This window comes from Cryptomeria japonica, chromosome 5 (genome assembly GCF_030272615.1).
Source record: "Cryptomeria japonica chromosome 5, Sugi_1.0, whole genome shotgun sequence".
Taxonomy (NCBI): domain Eukaryota; kingdom Viridiplantae; phylum Streptophyta; class Pinopsida; order Cupressales; family Cupressaceae; genus Cryptomeria; species Cryptomeria japonica.
Window position 1 is genome coordinate 408,745,249 of NC_081409.1, and position 27,610 is coordinate 408,772,858.

Sequence of the window (27,610 nt, forward strand, 5' to 3'; positions counted from 1 at the left end):
AGTTGCCTATGGAGTTCATCGAGTTGTCGGTTTCACTCCTCAGGGCCCACACAAAATTACATGGACATGTCGGAGGACGGTTGTGGCTGGCTTTGTGGTTACCAACGGTTTATTGTGCATAACATGCACATTAAAAGCAAGTGAATGAAGAAATCGCATTCAGACGGCATCCCGACAGAAAAAAGAGGGCGTGAGCTCCAAAAATTGGTACATTTGTCAGAGAAAAGACTAACATGGTGCGATTTGATGTACCTACGCAGGAAAAGTTATATTGAGGTTAGTTTATCATTTGTGTGATATGGTTTGGATTTTGTGTTTAAAATCACCGCGGTTTGCATTTTTAGTTTGAAGCTATTACGGTTAGTTTATATTGTTTGATATAATATGACTTGGAGCTATACACACACAAGTCGATTGATATAATATGTCTATACACACAGAGGTCGCATTTGGGTTAGACACGTCGGCTAGGAGCTATACACATACAGGTTGCTTGATAAATTATGGCTATACACACAGGTCGCGTTAGGGTTAGACACATCATGGGATGCGTCTATTATGGCTCCAAAAAAAATTACAGCGTGACTAACACGCGATGTTAGTCCCACCTTTTGAACCATAGATTTTCGATTGGACGGTTGAGATTGCACTAGAGTTAGAAGTCGTGTTAGATTTTTTATTGGTCACATTAGAGTTAGAGTTTTGATTGGTCGTGTTAGGGTTAGAAGTCGCAAAAATAGGTCGCGTAAGTTATAATCATCGTTTTGTTGGTTAACATGTTGGGCTTAATCCGTGAAGTAGTGAAACGATGAAAGTCGTAATCGGCTGTGTCTATTCACACGAAACAATGAAAGCGCTTAAAACTGTGTGTTAGTCGCAATGGTGAACAAGTGGGACTAACACACGATGTTAGTCCCATCTTTTTAACCATAGATTTTTTATTGGACTGTTGAGATTGGGTTAGAAGACGCATTAGATTTTTGATTGGTCGCGTTAGGGTTAGAAGTCGCAAAATACAGGTCGTGTTAGTTATAATTGTCGTTTCGTGGGTAAACAGATTGGGCTTAATCTGCGAAGTAGCGAAATGATGAAAGTTGCAACCAGTTGTGTCTATTCACGTGAAACTGCAAAAGCGCTTAAAATTGTGTGTTAGTCGCAATCGTCGTCCAGCAGGTGAACATATGGTTTGAACCGTGAAGTCGTGAAATTGCGAAAGCGCATAACAACCCGTGTTAGTCACAATCACTATTTCGTGGTGGTAGAGAATGCGTTTAACATGTCAGGCGCGAAACTCTGAAAGCACCTAACATGACATGTTAGTCGATATTGATGTCTCGCGGGTCAACAGATGGTATAGACCCGTGAAGTCGCAAAATTACGAAAGCGCCTAACACATCGTTTTAGTCGCAATCATTGTCTACGCGGTGGTAGAGAATGTGTTTAAAAGGTCATGCGTGAAAGTCTGAGAGCACTTAACATGTCGTGTTAGTCAATAATGTCATCTCGCGGGTCAACAGATGGTATTGACCCATGAAGTCTCAAAATTGTGAAAGCACCTGCGTCGTGTTAGTTGCAATCGTCGTTTTGCTGTAGTAGAGAGTGTGTTTAAAAGGTCATCCACGAAACTACGAATGAGGACAACATGACGCGTTAGTCGCCATCGCCGTCTCACGGGTCAACATATATTATTGACTTGTGAAGTAGCAAAATTTTGAAAGCACACACACATCATGTTAGTCGCAATCACTGCTTCACAATAATAGAGAATGCGTTTAACAGGTCATGCATGAAAGTACGAAATCACCTAACACGATGTGTTAGTCGCAATCGACGTCTCACATGTCATCATATGGTATTGACCCGTGAAGTTGCAAAATTATGAAAGTGTATTACCCGTCATGTTAGTCTTCATTGTTGCTTCACGATAGTAGAGAATGCATTGAAGAGGTCATGCATGAAATTGCGAAAGTGCATAATGCGTCGTGTTAGTCAATATCGCAATCGACTTAATGAAATTAAGTTTTCTATTAGTTACGTGCATAGGATGAATCCAAGGTCTTCGTAGGAGAAGATTATATGTGAGGGTATAGGGGACATGGATAGGTTTAAGTAAATATTGAGACCTACCTTAATAGGCAAGGTTATTGTACCTAGAGATTATCTACCAACATTATCAAAGCCACAAATAGATAGAGAATACGGTTGAATAATATAAGTATCCACAATGATTTTACACTTACAGCTCACTATCTGAACAAATTCAATCATATTTGATGTTAAACTATCAGTTGCAAAAACTTATTCGTGCGTTTGAGCAAAAACTCCTTTTAGAGATAATACAATATCTGAAAAGGCCACTGATATTGTTACTATTTATGAAAAAAAATAAAAATTAAGGCACCAATCAAATTTCGGTCTTTCATACATGGCAAACATTCCTCATGCTTTTCTCCTGGTGTGACTAACACGATGTGTTATATATATGGTGTTTGTAATAATACTTCTACCAACTTGGGACAACACCATCTCTGTCAAATATGATCTCTGCAAGTCTCTCCACTGGATCTTCTCAATTGTTGACATCAATTACAATCTAATGCCAACAATCTCTCCCTTTGGCATTGATGTCAACACATAGACCAAGAAGTGCTTCTCTCCCCCTTTGACAACAATGGCAAAGGGCCTGATTTCACTCTTCCTGTGTGATCCAAAGAAGAAAATAGATTAATATTCTGCTGGAAACATGCATTCTCCACCCGTGATATTGTAGAGATGAGCAAGAAGAACCATTGTTGCAATATAAAAAGAAGTGCCAATACTACTTACAAAAATTTCAAAACTCCCCTTGAGACAAACGTGAGGTTCAAGGAAGAAAAACAGTAAAACAATATGCTCCCTTTGAGCCATAGTAACAAAGGCATAACTGACACATATTTGAATTGAGGCCCCTTTTGGAGGGATTAGGGTCTTGTGCACCCTAGTCCACTCAGACTAGGGTTTTGGGCACCATAGTCCTCTCAAACATCGACAAGAGAAAGGGGTGGTATAGTATCAAGATCCAGAACATAGGATCTAGTCTCAAATTTAGTATATGACAATAGTAGGATAGGATAGGGCCCAAATAGGTTTAAAATGATCCAAGAGAAGGCATACTAAAGTTGGGGCCCAAGTAGATTGTGAATCTTGTAAAGGATTACAATTTACAACACTATAGAATGATAGTAACATAACATAAAAAATTCTAATTAAACACTCAAATCAAGAATTCTAATGATAGTAACTTAGGAATTAGCTAAGAAAGAAAACACAAACAAGAGGATGATAATGAGGACCCAAGTCAAACTTTGTTAACACAAAACTAATGCCTTATATCAAAATAATTATAAAATTTAGATCTCACAATCTAATTGACTCGTCAAGAACCAAGGAAAACTAGAACATTTAAATATAAGATAACATTTGACAATAAATTTGAGTAGAAATAACTTGGGATTCATTGTTCTTTTTGGAAATATGGGGTGTGTATGCTAGGAACGCCATGTTTCCGTTGGCAATTGACACTCATCCGGTGGTTATCGATGATTGATTAATGGTTTACTCTCCCTTTCTTCTCTCTATTTCTTCTCTCTCTCCCCTCTATAGGTCTCTCATGTACTTACTCCCTCTCTCTCTCACCTTCCCTCCTTATCTCCATATCATTCCTTCCTTCCCCCCTCCATCTCTCTTCTCCTCCTATTGTTTCTCTCCACCCTCTCTTTGTTCTCTTGATCACTACCTAACCCTCCCAACATCTCTCTCCATAACTATTTTTCTCTCTTATTTTCCTCTCTCTCTCGATCACCTATCTACCTCTTCCCTCTCTAGGTCTCTCAACCACTCCCTACCCACCTCTCCCTTTCTTCTTAGATCTCTCTTTCTCTTTATTCTTCCCTCTCTCCTCTTCTCTCTCCCTCACCAATATAGTATTTTAATAATAGGTTGTAGGATATAGTATTTATAATATAAGGTACAAGATTAATGGTACATAGTTCAGGGAACATAAGGTTAAGGGTAGTGGTCATATTGATTCCCCCCTCTATCTCTCCATATTCCTCTCCCTCTCTCTCTCTCTCTCTCTCTCTCTCTCTCTCTCTCTCTCTCTCACCTCTCTCTCCATGAACCATGGTCTCTCCCTCCCTCTCAGTCTCCCCCTTCCTTACCCTCATATATATCTTCCTCCCCTACTCTCTCTCTCTCTCTCTCCATTGTCTAGGTTGTCACCTCTTCCTCCTAGCCTCTCTCTCTCTCTCTCCCTCTCTTGCCTTTCTAGGTTTCTCCCTCCCTTCTCCACCTCTATACCACTCCATCTATGTCTCACTAGGCACCTCTATCTATGCCCTTGTATGTATGTCTCCCCTCTCTCTCCCACCTAGGTATACAAGATTGATGGACACATTGTTAGGGTAGATAGGGTTGAGGGTAGCGCAGCGGTATTGATACCTCTCTCTCTCTCTCTCTCTCTCTCTCTCTCTCTCTCTCTCTCTCTCTCTCTCTCTCCCTCCATCTCTATCTCCCCATTCCTTACCCTCATATATGCCTTCCTCCCCTACTCTCTCATACTCTCTCTCTATTTCATCTACTCTAACACGTGTTGCCCCTACAAAGATACCTAGAGGGCAAGAGAGAGGCTAGATAACTAGATGGGAAGAGAGGGGTGAGATAGATAAAGGGGGATAGAAGAGGAGAGTTGATGAATTAGGATAATGAGATAGAAGAGGAGGGAGAGAGAGAGAAAAGAGAAAGAGAGGGCTAAGGAGGAGGAGAGGGGGATGCATACATGGAGTGAGAGACCTAGAGAGGTAGATAGGTGAGGGATAAAGAGAAGGAAATGATAGATAAGTTCAGGAAGAGAGAGAGAGAGGGGTAAGAAGGTAGGGAGAGAAGTGAAAAGGGAGGGAGTGAACTAGAGATGGGTTATATAGAGATATAAGATACCTAGACGAGGAGAGAGACATGAGAGACCTAGATAGGGGGGGGGGGGAGAGGGTTGATATAGATGGAGGATGATAGAGAGAGGTTGGTAATGAGATATGGATGGATATGTAGAGAGGCGGAGAGAGAAAGTGGGAGAAATCTAGAGAGGGGTAGAGAGGGTGTGATGGAAAGCTAATGATATTGATGGTAAAGAGAATACAAATTAGTAGGGAAGGGGGAGAGAGATGGGGATAATGGGGAGAGGGGGATAGAGAGGGAGAGAGGAATAAAAGAAGGGTGATACCTAGAAATGGGAGGGGGGGATAAGAGGAGAGATGAAAGAATATAGAGAGAGAGGAGTATGAGGGGATTGAGGGAGTGTGACCTAGACAATGGAGATATAGAATAAGAGAGGAAGAGAAATGATGAGACAGTGGGGAAGGGAGATAGAGATGGAGAGGGGAAGAAAGGAAGGGAGAGACCTAGAGAGGGGAGGGAGGGAGAAGATAAGAGATATAAGAACAAAGAGATGAGTAAGAGGGGATGGATGGAGAGGTAGAAATGGGGGGATTGAGAGACCTAGACAATAAGGAGACAGATCTAGGTTTGGGGAGAGAGAAGAGAGGGAGAGAGTTCATAAATAGATAGGGGTAAGGGGAAGGGAGAGAAAGGTGGAGAGGGAGGGAGAGAACTAGAGGGTGGATAATTAGATAAGTGAGAAACCTCGAGGGGGAGAGAGAGGTGGGTTTGCACGTGTTTCAATGAAACTAAAAAAAATACCATAGCGAATTCAATCTCTCTCTTAGATATCCAAGCATGTAATTCTTTTCACATTTTGATTTTGTTAAGGCTTTCATCTATAATTTATTTTGTTAGTGTGTTCTTTTTTTGTCAAAAACCAACATGCACTATTTTGAGTATAGTTCTTTACATGTTCATCGGATTTTGAAGAAACTTACATTTTTAGAAACTAGACTCCATTCTACACAATTTTAAAAAAAAGTTTTGATTTTGGATTAGTTTTAAATGATTTTAGGGGGGGCACGCTCAAATTTTTGTTTTTCAAGATGTGTCTACTTCGAAAACTAGTAAAAAATCATACACTCATTAAAAATTACCCAAAAATTCTGGCATAAACTACAAGGTGTTAGCTAATTTCTCACTAAAGTGATTTTAAACATTTTAAAAAAAAGTTTAACATTTTAGGGGGGGCCACAATAGACGCTATGTTATGTTTTTTGCATAAAAACAAGACCACTTTTTGTGGCCCCCTTTTTGAAGCCCTTAATCTCCACCATTTCCAAAAAAAAATTGTAGTTTAGAAAGTAGACTCGAAGCACTCCAACTCTTGTTCTTGTTGCATCTTCAAATTTGGAGTGTAACTATGTTCAATTTGTCGTTGAAGTTCAGACTTTGCTGATTTGAGAAAAAAGTGGCATCTTAAGACCCCCTTTTGGTACTACAACTTGGTGCACATACCCTTTGTGAATAAGACTTGTGCTTGTAAAAGCATATAAAATATATAAAATGTGCCTCAATGTATTATCAAGTACAAGGTTGTATTAGAAACATTCCCTATTCAAAACCTTCTTGATGGGTGTTCAGGGTCACTCTTAAGTTACCAATAAATTATAGGCCTAATAGGCAAAAATTTATTAAGATTTAACTATGAAAACACCATTTATAAATCATCAAAGAAAGTATTAGAAAAACTCTTTGAGGCAAAGTATACTAGCCTTAACTAAAACCACTATCCTATGGGCCTTTGTTATATTCAATAATTTGAAGACTTTAATAATGCTATAATAATTTTGGAATTAGGTAAATTTTTAATGTTGTTTTTAGTTGTGTTTGTCCCTAATTACAATTGGATGTGTTTGTCCCTAATCACATTTGTTGGGTGATAATGATTGGATATGTTTATTCTTAATCATAGTTATTGATTATGATCTACAATTTAAAGATCATTTCAACACAAAAATCATTGAAGAGAAAATTTGATACAATTTTAAATTATATTAATTAAATCATATTAGTTGTAACATTTATACAATATAATTTTAGCAAAGACATTAAATAAAGTCATTTTATTTTTTAATTCAAATTAAACTGTCTCTAAATTTCCTCATACAAAATATATTTTATTTGCTATAAAGTTTTTAAAATATATTCTAGTTGTTATAAATATTTAAAATTTATTAAAACACTCAAATTTCTTTAATCTAATTTCAAACTTTCACAAAATTTAACAAATAAAATACATTTAAAAAAAAAAAGCTATTTATAAAATGAAGCAAGTTGTTTAATTGCATAACAATTGTTGTAACATTTTTGCAAACATTCAATAGAAAAGAAATCACAAAATTTAAGATAAATATATAAAACATATTATCAAAGATGCTATCACTATCTTTAAAAAGAAAGCCTCTTCAAATTTCTATATGACATATTTATTATGTAATTTTTTTAATAACATTTATGCTAAAATCATAACTAACAGCTAAATTATTATTAAAAAAAACCTAATTCCCTAATCTTATATACATATTTCATAGAATATAGCAACTAATATACATCGAGATTTTCAAATATTTTTAAAGCCTATAATTTTCATAATTTAAATACTTTATATTTCATTAAAACAACTCTTTTCATCAAAAATTTGTAGTGATTTGATTTTATTACACTGACAATAAATTATTCAAACTGAAATGGCAAGAAGAGAAGGCGAGTAAAAGGGTGTTGTAATTTTATGGGAAGGAAATTTGACAAAGCAAACAAACATTAAAGATGAGATAATTATAAACAACTAATGATTTGAGAAGCCCATACTTCCTCCTTATAATTCTAAGTGAATGAGTTGCGGAAAAGGAATTGTGATTTTCTGGGTTAGTGAAAACGAGCAAAGCCGTAAAACAAACGTTATTCATGGTATAATCCCATAGACTTTGAACAAGTGCGGAAATTTGCAGAACTTTAATAAACACCACAAATTTGCATAACTTAATTAAATGGTATTCATTGTATTATCCGATAGACTTTGAACAAGAGCGGGAATTTGGAGAAATTTAATAAACGATATTCATTGTACTATCCAATAGACTTTGAACAAGAACGAGAATTTACAGAACTTTAATAAACATCACACATTTACATAACTTCATTAAACACCACAAATTCAAAGAAGTGTGGAAAATTGAATGGACGAAATTTCACCCCACTTTCGCTGGTAGAATAAATGTAGAATAAGTTTCGAGTCTTGGGAGTAATACTATTATAAATCAACTTTATTTTGCTCCTCTTCTTTACTGCATTCTTCGCTTATCTGCAAAATTCTTCCGTCTTCCATCTCTTTTTTTACCTACTCTTTCTTCAGACCTGATAATTAATAAAAAAGTTAAACCCTATCAACACAAATGCAAATGCAACGACCAAAATATAAGACGAAAAATAAAGATCAAGGAAAATCTCCTAATGAAATCGCTACTTGGTAGATCAACCTTGAAAATATGAGCATCAACACTCTCTTTCAGTCGATTCGTGTATTGGCAACAACAGCTGCATCCCTTGCAAATTCTAAGGAAGGAGCCGTTTTCTGCACATCACCCATTTTCTCTACAAACATATAATTCCCTTACGATTATCATTTCCAATCTCTTTAGAAAATGTGATAAGTTGAAGAATGATGAGATAATACCTAAATCTTAGGCACCCAATTGGCGACAGTAAAGCTGCATCTTTCTCTCATGGCTTTCCTTTCACCGCTGTGGCTTGCATCACAAATGGGAGAAATATTTTTGAAATAGGTTGAGCGGGAAAAGAATTTAAATTAGGAATTCCCGTGTTGTTATCTGTTTTTCCAGCTTGCCATGACCGTGAGAGCGGCCGAAAAATGTTAGCCGCTTACAAATGGTTTCCGTCAACTGCAAAATGGCAATATTACTCCACATCATCAAAAGCCCGATGGTGGATCCCAAACGTGGGTCTCATGATATCATGCAGGGGCATGCAATTTTGGAGCCGCATCATGACATGGCATGCCGTTTTGGAGCCAAGATAGCTATGGCCAAGATTTAGTACCTGAATTCTCAAAGTGTACTTCGTCATACAAATCTTTATTTTTATAGTGTTTGCTTTTAAGTTCGGTCGTGCCCGCTCAGAGTCCTCTTTTAATGGAAGCTCTAATGTGTCTATATATTTTTGATTAATAATTAAAAAAATAAAAACTCTTTATGGATATTATATATAGTTTAATCTATTTAAAAGTGTTCAACTTCAACCGGGAAACACTGAAAGGAATAGTTTTAGACAAGGTGTCATGATGTTATTCAATAGAAAAGGAAGAACATTGGAATGTTTACATGTGAAATCGACAAGGCACATGACTACACAGAGAACACAAGTTGGTCTCTAGGGAATTTGGTCTACTAACCGCACTAAAAAAGTACAGAGCATGCCTGTACGTGAACAGGAGTGCAGAGAGTGGGAAGTAGTTGATATAATAATAATACAAGAAAGTAGAGAGTTTTCACATTTATCCACCATCAGAAGGTTTAAAGAAACAACATAAGCCAGAGATCTGAAAATCTGCTCCAAAATGGACTACTCAATACAACTGCACACCAAAACAAAGACAGAAGGTGCATTTCTTGCACACTGCTCTGTACCATAAAGCCAGCACAAAAGTGTGCAATGTATAAGCAGTTAAATACATTAAAGGCCAAAGAGTTCAAAATAAGATAAAAGATTGTAAAGCTAGCACAAAAGTGTGTATTTGGGGTAAGTAGAGAACAGTACAATGATAAAAAAGTGTAGGATTTTGAAAAAACAGTGCAATGATTTAAAACAACAGTAAACTCGGGAGAAAAAAGGTGAAGTGGTGATTTTGGAAAATATAGGAATGGAAATAATGTAGAAACAGAGAAATTATAACTGGATGTGGATATTTTCAAATAGAGAAAGTCTATTAAAAACAAAAGAAAAGGGAGTTAGCGGTACAGTTTGTTGCAACTCTAAATTTTAGATACAGTGTAAAATCCAAGAGTGTCATATAAATTAAAAGTTAAAAGTAAGAGATAGTAGGTGATGTGTTTGTGTCTCCTGAGATTAAGACAGCACAATTGATGCACGATATTGCATCCTGGGCAGTTGGATGGGCTGGGGTGAGGTGGGTGTTTTTGTTTCAAGCAAGCCCTCAAGCATATATTCCTCCGTTGGTTTAGATATCATAATCTGCAATGGTACTAATTAATGGGAGGTCTTAAAGCATTGAACTGTGTTCCTCAAGTTTGTGGGTCTTTATGATTTCAGTGGACTTGCGGGTGTATTAACTATTGATACTGTTTTTGGGGCGTATGGATTTGTACCACTGGAGTTATATATATAAAAACTGTTCACTGTTCATGTCATTTTATTATTGGAGTGTGGGGGATGGGGTAGACTAGTAGAGGTTTTAGAATGGGGTGGTGGGGAAGTGGTAAGGGTAATCAAGGACAAAGGAGTAAAATTGTATGTGGGCAGTGCAGCTTTTGAGATATGCACTGAATGATTACCCGTTTTGTCTGTGTAGTCGAGCTTTGGGGAGGGAGGGCATCAGTACTTGTACGGTACAGTCAGTGAGTCAGTCTGCTCTGTATTTCTGAACGCAAGGACGATATGACTACTGTCCACTACTAATACTAGTAGTCGACTCAAGTGTCATTTGTTTGACCAGGTGAGGGGGAGGATGGTTAAAGATCCTTAGTGTAATTGTCTGTTATAGTGCAGGGAAACATGAGTGCCTGGTCATTTGGGAACCACGTTTCTGAACCAGCAGCTGCTACATGTCCTTGGAGGGACGACCCATCCTCAATGCTTTTTTACCACCAGTATTAGGCGACTAAGTACCTATCTCTGCTCTGCTTTGCAATGGCCAGGTTTTTCCCAACTGCAGGAGGCTGCTGGTGTTGAAGTGGGTGTCGTTGGCTTCTAGTTTTTCTCGGGTGGTTTCTGTCTGTTTTCTTTCATGGAAATTGATCTTAACAGCCCAGATGAATATAACAATGATGGGAGACTATTTAATGAAGAAGAGATGGCATTCTCAGGCAGCCACAAGAGTTCAATATGCATGGAGTTATGGCATGCCTGTGCAGGTCCTCTCATATCTCTACCAAGGAAGGGGAGTTTTGTGGTGTATTTTCCCCAGGGTCACATGGAGCAGGTGTCCACCTCTATCAAGCACCAGTATCACCAACACGTGCGCCCTTACGATCTTCCGCCTCAGATTTTCTGCCGTGTGCTCAATGTGAATCTCCATGTGGGTGAACGTTACTTGAATTTTCCTTCATTACATAAACATCAACAGCCGTGTTTTTTTTTTTATTTGCTTGGTTTTGTGGGCACACATAAAATTGTTGGTGTGTTGTTGTTTTACCAGGCAGACCAGGAGACTGACGAAGTGTATGCACAAGTAACATTGGTTCCTGAACTAGAGGTATGTATGTTTCCCCTACAAAAACTGTATGCATTATACACTCTTTTCTGACAATTTAGGTTCACTTCTCATGACTTTTATAATGTAAATTATCCACACATAGATTCAGAGTTCGGTTTACCAAATTTGTTCTGGAGTTCATTTTGGAGAAATAATTTTGAGTTCGAGTTGTCTGAACAAAGGCCCTTAATAACCGCGTATTCCAGTTTTCAAAACGTTAAGGACTGCAATTTATTAGCATTCTCATACAAGTCTTTCCAAGTGGATCCGCGACTCTCTATCCTTTTCTACATTGGGCTTGTTTACCACCTGCACTCATTTTTTAGGGGAAAAAATATTTCTTTGGACATCAGAAAGTATTATCCCCATAATACACATATCACTTTGTCTCCTTAGCCCACACATCAATTGAAACTGTGCGCAACTTTCGCTTGATGGCGAGGAGTACGTTTGCAAAGATTTGAATCTGATTCATTATGGTGGCAAGCTCTTCAACTTGTATATAATTTATATTAATACTAGAATGCTTGTATTTCGTTAAACTTCAAACTTTCTTCAAAATTGCTCCTTTCCTCACTTTGGGATCAGGATCATAAACGAATAAAATAAACTTTCCTCTTGCATCGCTTATATGTATTACAACATAGGATGTCTTTACAGATTTCAAAAGGGAACTTGGTAATTGAGTTTATGTATCTCTGCAGCCACTGGGGAAAGATGTTGGAGGGGAAGAAGATGAGGAAGTTAAAAAGGACAAACCTACTCCACACATGTTTTGTAAAACACTGACTGCTTCAGACACAAGCACCCATGGTGGATTTTCAGTTCCTCGAAGGGCTGCGGAAGACTGCTTCCCTCCTCTGGTATTTTCTGATCTCTAACTATACATTTTTCAAAACAATTTTCTTTGGGTTGACAAGCAGATGTGTAAAGAACATAGTTTATCATGGTAATTTGAGAAGTGCCCTGCTTGGCTGTTTTAAGTGACTTGATGGTAGATAGCATGATTGTCTGTCAGGCTTTAAATTCTCAGTCATGGGTTAATTTTCAACATTTTAATCCTGGAGCCTGTTTTATGGTTGAGAAACCTTCCCACTTTATGTCCATTTAGTTACAAGTCCACATTTAGGGGTTGCGTTGAAGCTCCAGATGATAACTAGATTAGAGGTAGACAATGTGACTTGATAAATATGAAGTGACTCATGAACTGTTGAATACCCATAAGATTAGTAAGTTTTGGAAACCATTGGCATTGTTGTTTTTGCAGGATTATAACCAGCAGCGGCCTTCACAGGAGCTTTTGGCGAAGGATTTGCATGGAGTTGAATGGAAGTTTCGGCATATATACAGGGGTATGCACATAATGGTGACATACTTTAATAAAATATTTATAAAATATAACTGAAGGGTGACTCCAATGTGGGATTAATTAACCTATAAACCAAATCCAGAATGATATCCCTTTTGACTGATAACTCCTTTTAGATGAAATCTCAAAATTCTTTCTTCATTTCGCATTATGAAATTTACTTATTTTCCACACAATCACTGCCGTGAGATGCAATTTGCATCTGTTAAGAGTTAGCTGTTTTCTTTCTTACAATATAAATCTTGATTAGGTTTAAAATTGTTCTCATTGAAGAACTGAGATGCTACTGAGCTCCACGTAATAATTTAAGTATTTTTCTTAGCATTTTCAGAGGGACTTGATTGGCAGTGACATATGACATTTTGAGTCCCACATGTGGTTCATATAAATATGCAGGCCAACCACGAAGGCATTTGCTTACAACTGGGTGGAGTGTTTTTGTTAGCCATAAAGGACTTGTATCAGGAGATGCTGTACTCTTCTTGAGGTATGTTAAATCAGTGGTTGACTGCTGCCGTTGGAAGGAAAGAACATTAATTCTGTAAACAATTGTCTTAATAAAGGGAAGCTAAGAAACCATATCTCAGCACCCACCTGAACCCACAAACAAGTATCAAAACATTATATACTCTAATTAAATTCTGCTGCAAGTTTTATGTTTTCTCCCTATATGTTGTAACACTGTTTTGAACAGAGATGAAAATGGACAACTGAGATTAGGGATTCGAAGAGCTACTCGACAACAAAGTGCTGTTCCTTCTTCATTGCTTTCTAGTCAGAATATGCATCTTAGTGTCCTTGCTGCTGCTGCTAATGCTGTTGCCACAAAAAGCATGTTTCACATTTTCTACAACCCAAGGTATCTTATGATAAATAGGTATTTTGCTGAAGTTTATATGGAACAATTGAATTGTCTTAGAGTAACTAATAGTTCTTCCAGATCAAAAAGGCTCTTTAATGAAAGATTTAATTATGGCATCTTGATTGAGAATTAGGAATGCATTGTTCTTGGAATAGGATTAGAGTTTTGATTTTCAAATCTTTTAATTACTTTTCATCTCCATTAAAATTGCATGTTCAAGGATGCAGAAGTATTTTCTATCAGCTTTTGCTTGCATGTCTGTACATGTTGATTTTGTATATTTATGTTTCCCTTAAGCCAAAGTTGCTACATGCTTTTGAATCTTTGATCATCTTTGAGGATATTTTAACTGATTACTTGGTGCTGTAATGGCAACAAATTTGTTTTATGATCATACACACCATGATGAATCTTCATGAATATTTAGTTGGAGACAAACATTGTAGGCCATTACTTAATTGGAGGAGCCTTACATTATTGAGCATCAAGAGAACTGCAGTAAATTGATCTCTAAAACCAATCAATGTCCTGGTTATGCTGCCATCATGTGCACTGGCCCTGGCAATGGAATGTCTTACAGTCCCTTAGTTAAATTTCTGCATGAACTGGAGGAGTTCTGGGCTTGAATTTTTGCTATGTCTAAGGATATGCTATTATAAAGTGAAACCTTGGCTAATAACTTCTGCACAAGCTGACAAACTGTCAACAGCATCTAATAAAATGTCAAAAACAAAGGTAATGAATGTATACTGAAACAGCAAAGACAATTCATGTTTTTATAGGCAGTAATGCCAATTTATTTTGTTTAAGCCTTCCCAACTAGGAGATAATATAAACCTGTTGGTCTTCATGGGTTTTAAAAAAGCTCAAGTCGCTGGTCAAAAAACTTCGTTAGATACAAAATTAGGAGGTCATCGTTTGGCATGTTGATTCATAAATTCTGCTATTGAATACGTATGAATGCCTTTACATGTATGCAAAATTCTTGAAGAATCTCAATTGTTTGACATGAAAGATTCACTTCTGTCTTTCAATGAACTGCATTCAACTTCTATCACAAAGTCTTAAATATTTGTTGATAGATAAAAGTGATGCTGCACTGCAATTCAGTTGCGTGATTTGGTAACTCCTTCCTTTGTATTCAGCCACATTTTGGTCATGTCTAACACATTCAATGTTACATGTTTATTTTGAAATGGTAACTCTATAATTTTCTTCAATGTTTCCATATATGTAATTACTAGTTTATCTAATATGATGTTCATGAAGGAATCCTCAAATTTGTTCATAGTGTTTTCTGATGGTAAAGTAGGGATTGTACTTGGTCCAGTCCCATAAAAACCTAGACAGCTGGACATGAAAACTGGAATAAATTGAAATGATATTACATTGAAAACTGTAGGATTTAATTGCCAATTTTCTGAAAGATGCTGTTATGCTATTATGTTACTATATTGGCTTGTGCTACACGGAATGGCTGCCAAAAATCAGGATTGGAAGCTATACAAGATGGAGATGATCGTGCACCATTCTGTGCGGCCGATTACATTACACCCATGCCGACAAGTATCCTCTCCACTTACAATAACAAAACATGATATTTAGAGTCTCCCATACTTTAGTTTCTTAGTTCTTCCTTAACAAAAAGTGTGCCAGGTAACCATGCTACTCAGAGTCCATAATCTTTGAAAGAAAAAAGGTTTCTTGTTTCCTAAGCCGGGGACCCCAATTATCTGAATGAAAATTATCTGATTAAGCTCTCCATATCTTTCTTTTTGAACGGCCGATTACATTACACCCATGCCGACAACTATCCTCTCCACTTACAATAACAAAACATGATATTTAGATGCTCCCATACTGTAGTTTCTTAGTTCTTCCTTAACAAAAAGTGTGCCAGGTAACCATGCTACTCAGAGTCCATAATCTTTGAAAGAAAAAAGGTTTCTTGTTTCCTAAGCTGGGGACCCCAATTATTTGAATGAAGATTATCTGATTAAGCTCTCCATATCTTTCTTTTTTGAACGGCCGATTACATTACACCCATGCTGACAACTATCCTCTCCACTTACAGTAACAAAACATGATATTTAGATGCTCCCATACTGTAGTTTCTTAGTTCTTCCTTAACAAAAAGTGTGCCAGGTAACCATGCTACTCAGAGTCCATAATCTTTGAAAGAAAAAAGGTTTCTTGTTTCCTAAGCCGGGGACCCCAATTATCTGAATGAAGATTATCTGATTAAGCTCTCCATATCTTTCTTTTTTGAACTAGATCCATCTGTGTTAGATGCCAGAGACTCCTTTTCCAGTGGTTTTGACCCATTTTTTCACAGGGACGCTAGGCACATTGCAAAAGGCCCCAACCAGACTCCTAGTTACTAGGTTCATGCTTCTTAGCCAAGGTGCGCATTGCACTTCATTGTTTCAGCACTGGGAAGGAGATCAAGTTGGTTGCACACAATAATCTCTCTCTATGGGTCTCTGAGATTTTAACATATTTGATTAAATCTTGAAAATGGCACTTTAGGGCTTGAAACTGATTTTGAACTGTTTATATCTCTCGAAGCAAGGCTGGCACTTCCTTTTGCACACCTGCTTCTTCTTTGTCCTCCTTTGTACCATGTCATGGTATATAACGCTCACTGTGAGTTACCCAGTCATTAATCCAACTGAACAGTTCCTCATTCATTCCACCATATCTAATTTACTTAAAAAGTCAGTTTCAGTGGAGGCAGGTGTGATTCTAGTGTACCAGTGCTCTCTTCTCCTAGGACATTTCTAAGTTTCTAAGCATAGCTAGTGTTTCTCCATTGTCAATCTTAAATGTCCTCTTTAATTGTCTATTGAAGATTGATCTTGCATACTACTTGTTCCTAATCCCTTTTCTGCCATTAGGGTTGCAGATAAGAAATCTTCTCTCATCTTGGTTGCGAAGACAATAAGTTTTTTTTTTCAAGGATAGAAAATTTAAAAGTTGTTGCATAAATTGGCCATTAGGATTTAGTAGGCTTGCATTTCCATCTACTTTTTAACCTAGACACAGCCCTTTGATAATTAGCGGGTGAGCTATGTGCATTTTGCACACATTAGAGTGTGGGATAACTCTTCAAATTCATTACTCAGAATGTTGTTGGTTCATTAACCAAGTTTTGGTACTATTGGAAAATGACATTTGACTCCTTGTAAGATGAATATTGAATGATGTCTTTCTTCTTTCTCTCTTTTAGTTTTTCCGTATTTTAATTTTAATTTTTATTGTTGTGCAGCTAACCCCTTGGTTCCATTGACAAGAGGCCCAAATGATTCTCATGCGAGAGGAGAGGGAGTCCCTCCAATTCTTGCTTTGTATCGATTTGTGAAGCTAGAAGGGGAAAATTATAGCCTAGTGTTGGCTAGCAGATTTATCAGCATATTCATATTGCTTTATGTGAAGCGATGCTAGAAATTATTTTCTTTGAATGATTTGTTCACCTCTCTTGCTTCACCCATAATGCTATCCAATTTCTAGCATGGGATTTTTTATTTTTTCATTGCTCCTATGAGTACCTTTGCATCACCTTAATTTTGCTAACCTTGAGCCTTACATAACGGCCATAGCTTTTGCTTCATTGATTGTAGTCTTAGGTCTGAAGACCTTCCAAAAGGGTGCTCATATTGCCCCTAAAAAGAAAACTTGTCCTCACCTTTCTTGGATTTCTTGTGGATGCCTTGTCAAAATTCACCTTTGCTAATCCATCAGGAGTAGGATACCATTTGACTTTCCTTTGTTTTGCATTCTTAACTCATATACCTACAACTCATATACCATTGGATACCATTAGGAGTAGGATATCCATCAGGAGCAGGATACCATTTGACTTTCCTTTGTTTTGCATTCTTAACTCATATACCTACAACGAGGGGAGGTTTAATTTTGCTCCACTTTGAAAGCATGCTTTTCTCAAAAACGGTCAAGGAGGAGGGTGGGTATTCTAATATTAGGGAGCTTAGTGCATGATCATGAACTCAATTTGCCCTAACATTGTTATCCAAAGAATTCTACTCCTTGAAACTCTTATTGTTCCTTTCAATCTGGATGTTGCAAAGGGCACAAATTGGCATCATTTGCCAAAGATGTTGAAGATTGTTGGTCCTTAAGGGTCATGAGGATAGAGCCTCTTTAATGGTGTCTGAAAGACCCAACATAGGTTTAGTTTTTGCAACAAATGGTTCCAAATTCAAAATTCAATAGAAGGTGATCATTTGCTTCTTCTTCTTTCCAAGAATTCAATATAATTAGCATATAGAGGGGCCCTACATTATTATTCTCCATAGTCAATATTGAGAGAGGATTTGTCTTTGACTTGCCAACCAAACAAAATCACTTGATGTTGTCTAACTAAAATCAATCCAAATGATTTTATCAAGACAATTAGGACTGTTGTTTCCCTATGGCCTAGAAATCTAAAAGACAACTTTTACATTAACCTCTCTTGTTTTGTTTTTGTTCTTAAGGTGCACTCCTCGTCTAGGGGAATTCTTCATTTTTTGAGTAATTCCTATAATCTGATTTTTTGTTCATCTTGGACTAGATAGTGGTGTAGAGGTTTCCAAGATATGCTCAAACCACTGATCTAGTATTATTCAAAATTTATTCCTGGTAATTGCACACCTATTTCGCACCAATTTAGCTTTAGGAAATCCTTGATTTTGGGACCTCTTTCAATGCTTGTTGCACCATCCTTGAATCCCACCAAAACTGGGGCTTCACTGCATCTCCTATGTCCCAAGTTAGGTAATTTCTTAACAGATATGTGAGTTTGCAATAAAATTCATTTGTGAGATTTGGAAGGTAGATTTGTAGTTGTGAAGATTCTCTTTGGATCTTTTGAATCCAAATATCTCTCATCAATTTACTCCAATGTTGTTCCTTTTTTGATAATTTGCTTGCAATAGCTTCACTTCTAGAGCTTGATAGATCCTTGATCCTTATGTCTCCTTCCTTTTTTGGGATAAGATCCTTGATCCTTGTGTCTCCTTCCTTTTTTGGTCCATATACCTTATCCCACTTCATGAGTAGGATTTTTTGTTCTTCACTTGTCTTTGCCAAAGGAAATCTTTAGAAAATTTGATATTAACTAAATCCTTTTGGGACCTGTGGGATGGAAAACATGTGTATTGGGTTTCTTGCAACATTTTTTTGACCAAAAATGCCCAAAAACTTGTCAAAATTAGCCATCCAACTTTACAATTGGCTAGTTTATATGAAACATTTTCAACTACTTCCTACTAATTTTTTATATGACCTAACCTAGTGAGCATAGGGATCCCAAGATATTTCTCTAGTAGAACTCCAATTTGGAAACCAAGTGTACTTGTGATTCCTTGTTTCCTTTGCCAGGGAGAGTTAATGAAATAATTAAGATTTGTCTTTGTTAATTGCTTGGCTAGAAGTTGCCTCATATGTCTTCAAAGCTTGTTTGAATTATCTTTCTCCTATAATTTTGACTTGAAAAATATAATTTCATCTACAATTTTAAGATTAGTAGAGGCTTCCCTTTTCTAGGGTTACCTAAAGACCCTAAATTGTTTTAGTTGCCTTGGAGTGAGTCATCTAGCATCTTGATGTTTTTGCTATTATTATAAAGAGATATAGGAAGAGTGTTGGCCCCTTGTTTGATGCTTCTAAAAAATCATGTTAGGCACCCTTCTCAAGATTGAGAAAAACACGTTGAAGATTGCATTCATAATATTCTACCTAGGTACTAGAAATCAAGCACTAGGAGTGATTCTTTTAGAAAAGATCTTTAGAAAAGACCATTTTGCTTGATACTAGGCTTTATGACATCTCTCATTTTCTCTCTAAGTGAATGTAGAATCTCATGGCTAATGATTTTGTCATCTAGGTTTGCCTCCCCTTAACAAACCCACCTTGTTCATTTGACATGTTCTCATAGTAAATCCCTTATAATATTTCATTAGTTGTTTCCATTATTACTTTGTATATTTTATTGTAGAGTGATATTGGTTTGGAACAAATAAAATGTAGGATTTGGCTGCTTTGAAACTATGGCTAGGAAGGTACAATTTCATTCCTAAAAATCCTTTTTGACTTTCAAGATTCATTGAGCATTGTAGTATATCTAATACCATTAGGTTCGAGAAAGTTTCATGAAATTTTGTTAGGATTGTATCCAACTCTAGAGCAATATCCTTTTTCGTTAGCAATAATGTTACCTTTACTTCTTTTGTAAAAGTTTTTAACATGTCTTCATGTTGGCTTTCGAGAAGATTTAGAATTAATTTGGAAACTTATGCTTTTCCTCATTTTGTTTTATCGTTAATCACTAGCAAGTAGTCTTTCATGAAAGCTGGTTGCTTCCTCCATTAGTCTTTGGTTCTTGTTGATTAGGTGGATTAGACTTCCATTGATGTGCCTCCAAGTTCAAATTCATGAATGAGTAGATTAGGTGTAGCTCTCCTTAGATCTGCGCAAGCTTCATAGTAGGTCAATTCCTCTACCTAAATGCATGATTGTCCTACTTGCTACATAAAAGAGTTATAAAATCTAATCTAAACAAAAAAGAAATAAGAACAATGCAGTCAAATTTTAATTTATTTGATAAGAAGGGAAAGCATAGAACATTCTATTCTGTTTTGCAAGTTGTGCAATGAAAGCTCAACTCATCTTATATGTAAAAGGTGAGAAACTAACAACATGCTTAACAAATTAGCCATCCACAAGTAATGGTAGATAGAGAATAGGAGATAACCATAAAATCTTTCATGAGCTCTTTAAAGAACACAATTACATCGAGCCTTGAAGGCTAGAGAATACGCTAAAATCCAAAACAAGTAAAATGCTAAGACAAAATACTTGATTGCAGATTTTCTAAAGGGTTGAAGACATGTTCCAAAGAGCTTTGTACCATAGTTTGTTTGATGATTTAATGCCCTTTTTAGACTAGGTATGACATTGACTATTATGTCTCATTAGGACACATATAGATCTTTTTGATGAGTTTGATGGAGATCAATTTACTTCTAAAGACCCCAGCCTTTTCCTCTACCTCTTTCTATTTTATTTCAAGCACACATATTTTGTTTTTTTGTTGTTGCATTTATATGGATCATCATTTGCCTTGCCATTATAGTAGTGTGTGTCGTTTTAAGTCATGCCTACATGGGATCCTAAGTTAGACCTCTTTTTCAAATCATTGACCTCCCTTTTTAGCTCTTTGATCCTTGTTTGCATATCCTTTATATTTTTTCCACCGCCTTAGTTTCTTTGCATTCTTTTGGACTTTTTAAGAGGCGTTTGTTAGGTCTTTAAGTTTCATTTGTTGTTCTTTGAACATAATGAAGATCATTGAGGCATAGTTATCATTTGGAGTTGTTTGGTTCATTAGGTTTTGGTTCTTGGGGATCAAAATTTTGAAACAATGAAATGTGTTGTTTGTGCTTTTAGTTCATATTTGGTCGATATTTTTCGTGTTTGCTTGTTTGGGTGTAGCTGTAGTGATTCTTATTGTGTAACACTATTAGGATTTGACTTGTCTTTGCTGGAATTGGTGCATAATATTCCATGGTTGGGCTAGGGATTGTCTTATGGGCCTTATTTGAGAAGTAGATGAAGGGGAAGGAGGAAAATGAGGGGCAAATTAGAGAAGTGATTATGAAGGTAAAGACAAGGTAAATGTGTTGTATGATCATTATGGAGGAAGTATGACGTGATGATGTTTGTTTTGAAGAAATGGAAGTGAATGGGGATGGGAGGGAGAATTTTTATAAGTCAATATGATAAGAGAAGTGATAGATTGAGAAGAAGTGACTATGGGGGGAGGGACTTGTTAAGCAAGGATTAGAGGAACTATCATAGAAGGCAAGGGAGATGAGGAAAACAAGGAAACAAAGGTAGAACTACTTTGTGAGGGAGGGATTGAGAATCCACAAAATTGCCTACAACCACTGAAGCATGGATGAGGAGAATATTTACACGAGGAGGTTGTATAGAGCTACTTTAAGGGATGAAGAAAACTTGCACGAGAGGAATAGTGGACATATTCACAAAGGGAGATGACAATGACATAGAAGTTGAAGTAAGGAAGCAATAAAAATAGAGGTGGAAGAAGAAAGAGAACATACTGTTGGAATGTGTATAGTGTCTCCCCCCTTGAGATTCGTGACATGGTTTAACAACCTTCTGTGAGATCCTTAATTGGAATGGTAGTGTTTTCCTGAATAGGTACATCTTTTGGGAAAAATGGCCAACTAAACTCCCTACAAGTGGTATCTAAGTGGGGTCATAGGTTCAATCCCCTCGGGTAATGCTGAGGGGGAGATTGTTGGAACGTGTCTAGTGTCTCCCCTCGTGATTCATGACATGGTTTAACAGCCTCCTATGAGATCCTTAACTAGAATGGTAACAGTTTCATGGAAGGTGCATCTTTTGGGAAAAAATGGCCAGCTCAAATCGCTACAGGTATAAGTGGGCAAATTTACTTATTGTGGCAGCAAGTAGTTGAGCTGAAAGGTGTTAGGATTCTTGAAAGTTGGTGGGCTCTTGTCATTTTCTTTCTCTTTGGGTTTGGGCCTCTTTGAATGTAGAGAAAAGGAGCTACTTGGGCATTGTATTCTTTTATTGCTTTTTTCCTCTCTATTGTTACTTTTTGACCTAGAAGATATACTTTGAATATATAGCTATTGTTCAATGAACATTCGTTCTTCAATTCCTTGTTGTTCTTGCTTAGTTGGAGATTGCATATTTTTTTAAGTTTTTTATTTACTGTTTGGAGTCTCTTGTTCATTAGAAGATGGAGCTGCTTCATTGGTGCTTATTGGTGATGCTTCTCTCATAGCTTAGGCATGGATTACTAGAAATCTATCTTGAGATGAAAGGGAAAGGTGGGATGCCTAAACTGAGTTTGGGTTTGTCATGTGAACATGGAGGATTTGGTCGAGGAATCAACAATTGCTTGATCCCTAGTGCTTGTGGGATTAGGCCTTTGATCTTGGAATATTGTATTCTTTGCACAAGGCTTGCCATATGTCTCTATGAGGACATCTTTAGCTTTTGTTGCCCATTGAGGAGAATCCTCATTTATAGGACTAGTGCAATTTGAACCTCCTACTCCTCAAAGATAGCCACCTTGTCCTTTTGCTCATTATTTTAGAGCTCCTCAAATTGAATGTCTTCTTCAATATTTCAAAGAGCCTTAGTTTTGTGGCTGCTCGACTCTAAATTGCCACTATGCTTCAATCTTTGCCACATTCCACTTGTTCTTTATAAGAAATTTCTATTGGTTCACATTGATGTGGTGCTCATAGAGGTTGGGGTTGTAGACAAACTTCCTTGAGTAAATGAAAGCCATGGTGGAGCAATAAACCTCATTCTCTTTCATAAGCCACGGTGGTGCTTATGAGGTTTTATTTGTCATATAAGTTTTTTATATTTTTTGAGTTGTGGCTCATGAACGTGAGTGGTGTTAACACCTATAGACTTGAGTCTAGCCCTGAATTGGTCCTCAAAGTCACAGATCCAATTATCCTCATTGTTTGTAATGTCCCTTTCTAGTACATTCCTTATTTTTTTCCTAAAACAATAATTCTTACTTCAAAAACAATAATAACTTTGTCAAACATTGGAATTTCAAGATAATAATCAGATCAACAAGTCAAAGCACAATCCTCAAAATCAATCAAATTGTGAATTCTTTGGGAATCAACTTGCTCAGAGCATGAAAGGGTCTCTGTACCTTCCAACTCCTAGACCTAGAGCGTGAAAGGTTTTTTGTCCTTCCAACTCCTAGGCCTAGAGCATGAAAAGATTACATTCTTCTAACTCCTACAAGACTCACTTCCTCCAATTCAAAATGATTGTTTGATGAATTTTCTTGATTAATGCTGATTGATATTTCTTGATGGATATTCAAGATAAAATATGAATGAAGTTCAATGGTTTATGCTTGAATGAGTAATTTCTCTTTGCTGCTGTAATTTAAATTTATATTCTTCTTGCTGATAGCTTTAGTTCCCCTTTGCTGATCTTTTCTTTAAACAAATATTGTTCATTTATTCTTCAACTGCTGTACATCCCAGTGAGACTTACTGAATTTTATTTTCATTGCTGATCGTTGCTGACATCTGAATTGAAAGGCTTGACTGCTTCAATGCATTGTTTTGATTCTTTAGTTTGAGATGAATTCCTTTTTCTGAACGTAACTCTGAATTTCTACTCTGTATTGTTGTAATCTGAAATTTATTTTTGAGTTACTTGTGGTCGATGATATCTTCCCTCCTCGAATGAATCATATCCCCTTCTATATCTTTCATTTGGAGAGTCATACCTTTTCATAAACCCCATTGCCTATGCAAGAGTTGCACCTCTTTGAGCCTAACTTAATTTTGATTTAGTAATCACTGATAATTATATTCTCTTAGCCGGCCCTCTTTAAATAAATTATTACCATTTTAATTTCATCCAATCTAGTTGGCCCTCCTCATTCAATTGCTAACCCTTTTTAATTACATCACCCAGGTTTACTATTATTAAAGACTGCGATTAGTATTTATGAATGTTGTGATCTCTTTAGGCGGGGCATGGCATTGTCTTTAATGGTTAAATCCTCTAATTTTAGCTTCATCTCCATAACTTTTCTCTTTTAGAGTAATGGAAATGGAGGAGTGGGTAATAAACTAAAGTGCTTTCTCATTCTTGCTAGCATTGCAATGTGAGAGTTTAATTGTGAAGACTCTTTGCGATGATTGTAGAGAGAGTATTACTAGATAGCTAAAGCTTTGAAGCCAAAGGTGATGCTCTTTGAGTATAACTAATCCTTTTTCATGGTGGATAAGACTATCAATTTTTCTTGAATTAGGAAGTTGGTAACTTGTGCTTTATCATCACAATAAATTTCTTAACAAATAGAGAATATATGATGTTAATATCTATAGAGGGGGTCTAGTCAGCTATAGGCAAGGGAGTGCTGATTGGATCCATAATGTTTAACACTTCAACCGCAGTCTTGAAATCTTCAACTTTTGATGTAATGATAGGTGGTATACCAAATATGTTGAGTACTTGATTTTTTTGATGGAGGCAAAATTTGCAAACTATTCATGAGTTTTCTTATTAGTAATCTCCACAACAAACCTATATGTCAGATAATATCCCTTGAGGCAATGTAGATGCCATATGAAAAGTCTAATTAGTGGTTGTATATTCTTTTATCATCATTTGTTCCACAAACCAAGGCAAACACACTCAAGATGTCTATAGGCACATCCTTAAAAAAATTGTGGGCAAAAGAAGGTAAAAATATTCCCATTGGAATCAATTTGAGGACCCATTGGACAAAACCTTGATTGTTGTTTACAGTATCCTTCTTTTCATCAAGGCTCTTAATCATGGCTGAAAGTGCAATGCATGGGTTCTTTGGTAAGATGCATAATATCTTAGCGATCTTGTCTATGTTAATAGTGGCCATTGCTTTTTTGACCAAATTTACAATCACTTTGTTGTTTGGGTTATAGTGTGCAACGTACACTTCAACAAACTTCAAGCAATGGTAACTAGGGTGAGTTATGTATTGGTCCTAGCTCCCTGGTCTAGAATTAGGCCAATGTAGACTGTTGATTGCTGCCTACTTGGATTTGGTTAAAGGCCCTATGTCTTAAGGTTCTTGGACCATTATGAACATGAAAACATCAACGAAATCATCCAAAAAAAATGGTTTGTTGGGAGGGGGAGGTGGGTTGAGCCTAACAAGGTTTGTGTATTATTGGGGTGGTTGAGAAAAAAGGCCTTAACCACGTTCTTATGAAAAGAGGGGAAGGTGGTAACATTTGGGCGGCTCTAAAAGTTCTTTGATTGGGTGGAGCACAATGGATGGATATAATAGAATTGGATTGAGGTACATAAGATGGGTGAGAAGTACCTTGATATTGACTTTGAGGAGCCTTTTGAGTGGATATAGCACCATTTGTGGATATAGGAGAAGGGGATTGAGGTACTTTAGAGGAACCGTAAATAGCCTTGCTAGAAGCTTCAGTGGCTTTGCTTGCTTTTGAAGCTAGAAGTTTTGGAGGTGGAAGATTATGCTCTTTTTAGTGTGATTTTGCCCATCTTTCCAAGATGCTTGAAAAATTCCTGTAAACTCTTGATCCTCCTTTGAACTCATCATTCTTGTAAATTTTTTTTTTTGGATGATTTATAGCTTTGGTTGGAGTAATCTCATCAAATCATATGTATAAGTACTGCTGATTATATCATCAGTATGATTAATGATTTGTTAATATGAATATATACATATTAATATATGTAATAAGAATAAGAACACTTATTATTATTACATATATTAATATTTATATACATATAATTTATGATTGAAATATTATATCATTAATCATGCTGTTGATAAATCATTAATCATGCTGTTGATTAATCATTGAGATTAAATTCATGTTAAATCGATTTATATTAATCACATTGTTTATACCAAATTGAATATGAGCACTGAATTCTAAATGATGACAAGTATCGATTATATTGATCAAATGGAATGATCAATATAAATCGATTATCTACATTAAATAGTTCGATATTATTTATCGCTGTTTATATCAACTATGGTCGATCTCCATACCAAAACGATTATGTGAATTGTTACCTGCTGATAACAATAGATAACAAACGATTATGAGAATCGTTAACTGTTGTTAATAGATAACAAACGATTATGAGAATTGTTATCTTGCTAATCCGTTATATGAATCAGTATGCAGAGAGGCATCTCAATTCATTGACATGTCTCCACGTACGTAGAGGCATGTCTATTCATTGACATGCCTATACCGTGATATATATATTATGATAGAGTTCAATTCTAACAGGTAAGTACAGAAATCGAAAGTGCAAGCCAATAAGACATCGATCTCCCTCATTTGCAGTCCTGCAAATACTTTATGAATTAAGTTGTGCTCTCTTCATATATGCAGCAACCTGCACATAGATTTCATAGTCATATAGCTTAGTTGTGAACCAAGTAATAGAAATAAATTAAAACTACTCACATATCAAATCTGATCCAAACTACTCACATATCATATAGCTAGTTTGAAGAAAAGATCCGATCAGATTTGTAAAAGGGAAACAACTAACCTCCATTAAATGTTTTAGAATTCTCTATTCGACAAAATGGTGAATAGAGTTAGACTTGAGGAGCGACTTGACGGAGCTGCAAATTTTGTATCATGGAAGTTTAGAATGATGCTCGCATTAAAGGAACATGAATTGAACACTCTTGTGGAAAAGGCCTTACCCATGCCCAATGAAGAAGATGAAAAACTCCTATGGACAAGAAATAATAATAAAGCTATGAAACTATTGGTGGATGGAGTAAAAGATCATGTTGTTCCTATTATCTCAAAATTAGATACTGCCTATCTAATGTTCTCAACACTAGAGAACATGTTTGAGATAAATAACACTAGTAGGGTTCTTGCTCTAAAACAGCAACTCCACCACATCAAAATGAACCAAGGTGAAACTATCACTTCATATTTCATGAGGATAACGGAGCTAAGAAACCAACTATCTACAATTGGTCACACATTTGATAGCAAGGAGTTGACCATGCTGGCACTCAACGGACTTCCTACTTCTAGGGAATCGTTTATTCAAGGAATTAGTGCCCGATCCAAACTTCTTAAATTTGATTAGTTGAAAACTGATTGTATACAAGAAGAATCCAAATTGATCACTAGAGGGACTGGAATTAACTCCCAAAATGAAGAGATGCAAGCCCTAAACTCTCAGTCTCACAAAAGAGGAAAGAGAAATAACTCCAAGAAGAGGAGAGGTAAGGACTCAACTAGGAAGCAGTCATTCAAAAGGAAGAGGGACCTATCTAAAGTACAATGCTTTAGATGTGATAAATATGGTCACTTTGCTGTAAAGTGGCCTGACAGACCTA

The 27,610-nt window shown here is 36.5% G+C and overlaps 1 protein-coding gene across 1 annotated transcript in view; it reads left to right on the top strand.

Annotated features, from left to right (window-relative positions):
- Positions 1–10,109: 10,109 nt before the first annotated feature.
- LOC131076476 (auxin response factor 4) overlaps positions 10,110–27,610 on the top strand; it is a 63,294-nt gene continuing 45,793 nt past the window's right edge. Inside the window, exons 1-6 of the mRNA XM_058013683.2 lie at positions 10,110–11,248; positions 11,369–11,425; positions 12,130–12,288; positions 12,693–12,777; positions 13,191–13,281; positions 13,489–13,653. Coding sequence (XP_057869666.2) covers positions 10,958–11,248; positions 11,369–11,425; positions 12,130–12,288; positions 12,693–12,777; positions 13,191–13,281; positions 13,489–13,653 — 848 coding nt within the window. The 5' untranslated portion in view covers positions 10,110–10,957. The remainder of the gene's footprint in view (positions 11,249–11,368; positions 11,426–12,129; positions 12,289–12,692; positions 12,778–13,190; positions 13,282–13,488; positions 13,654–27,610) is intronic.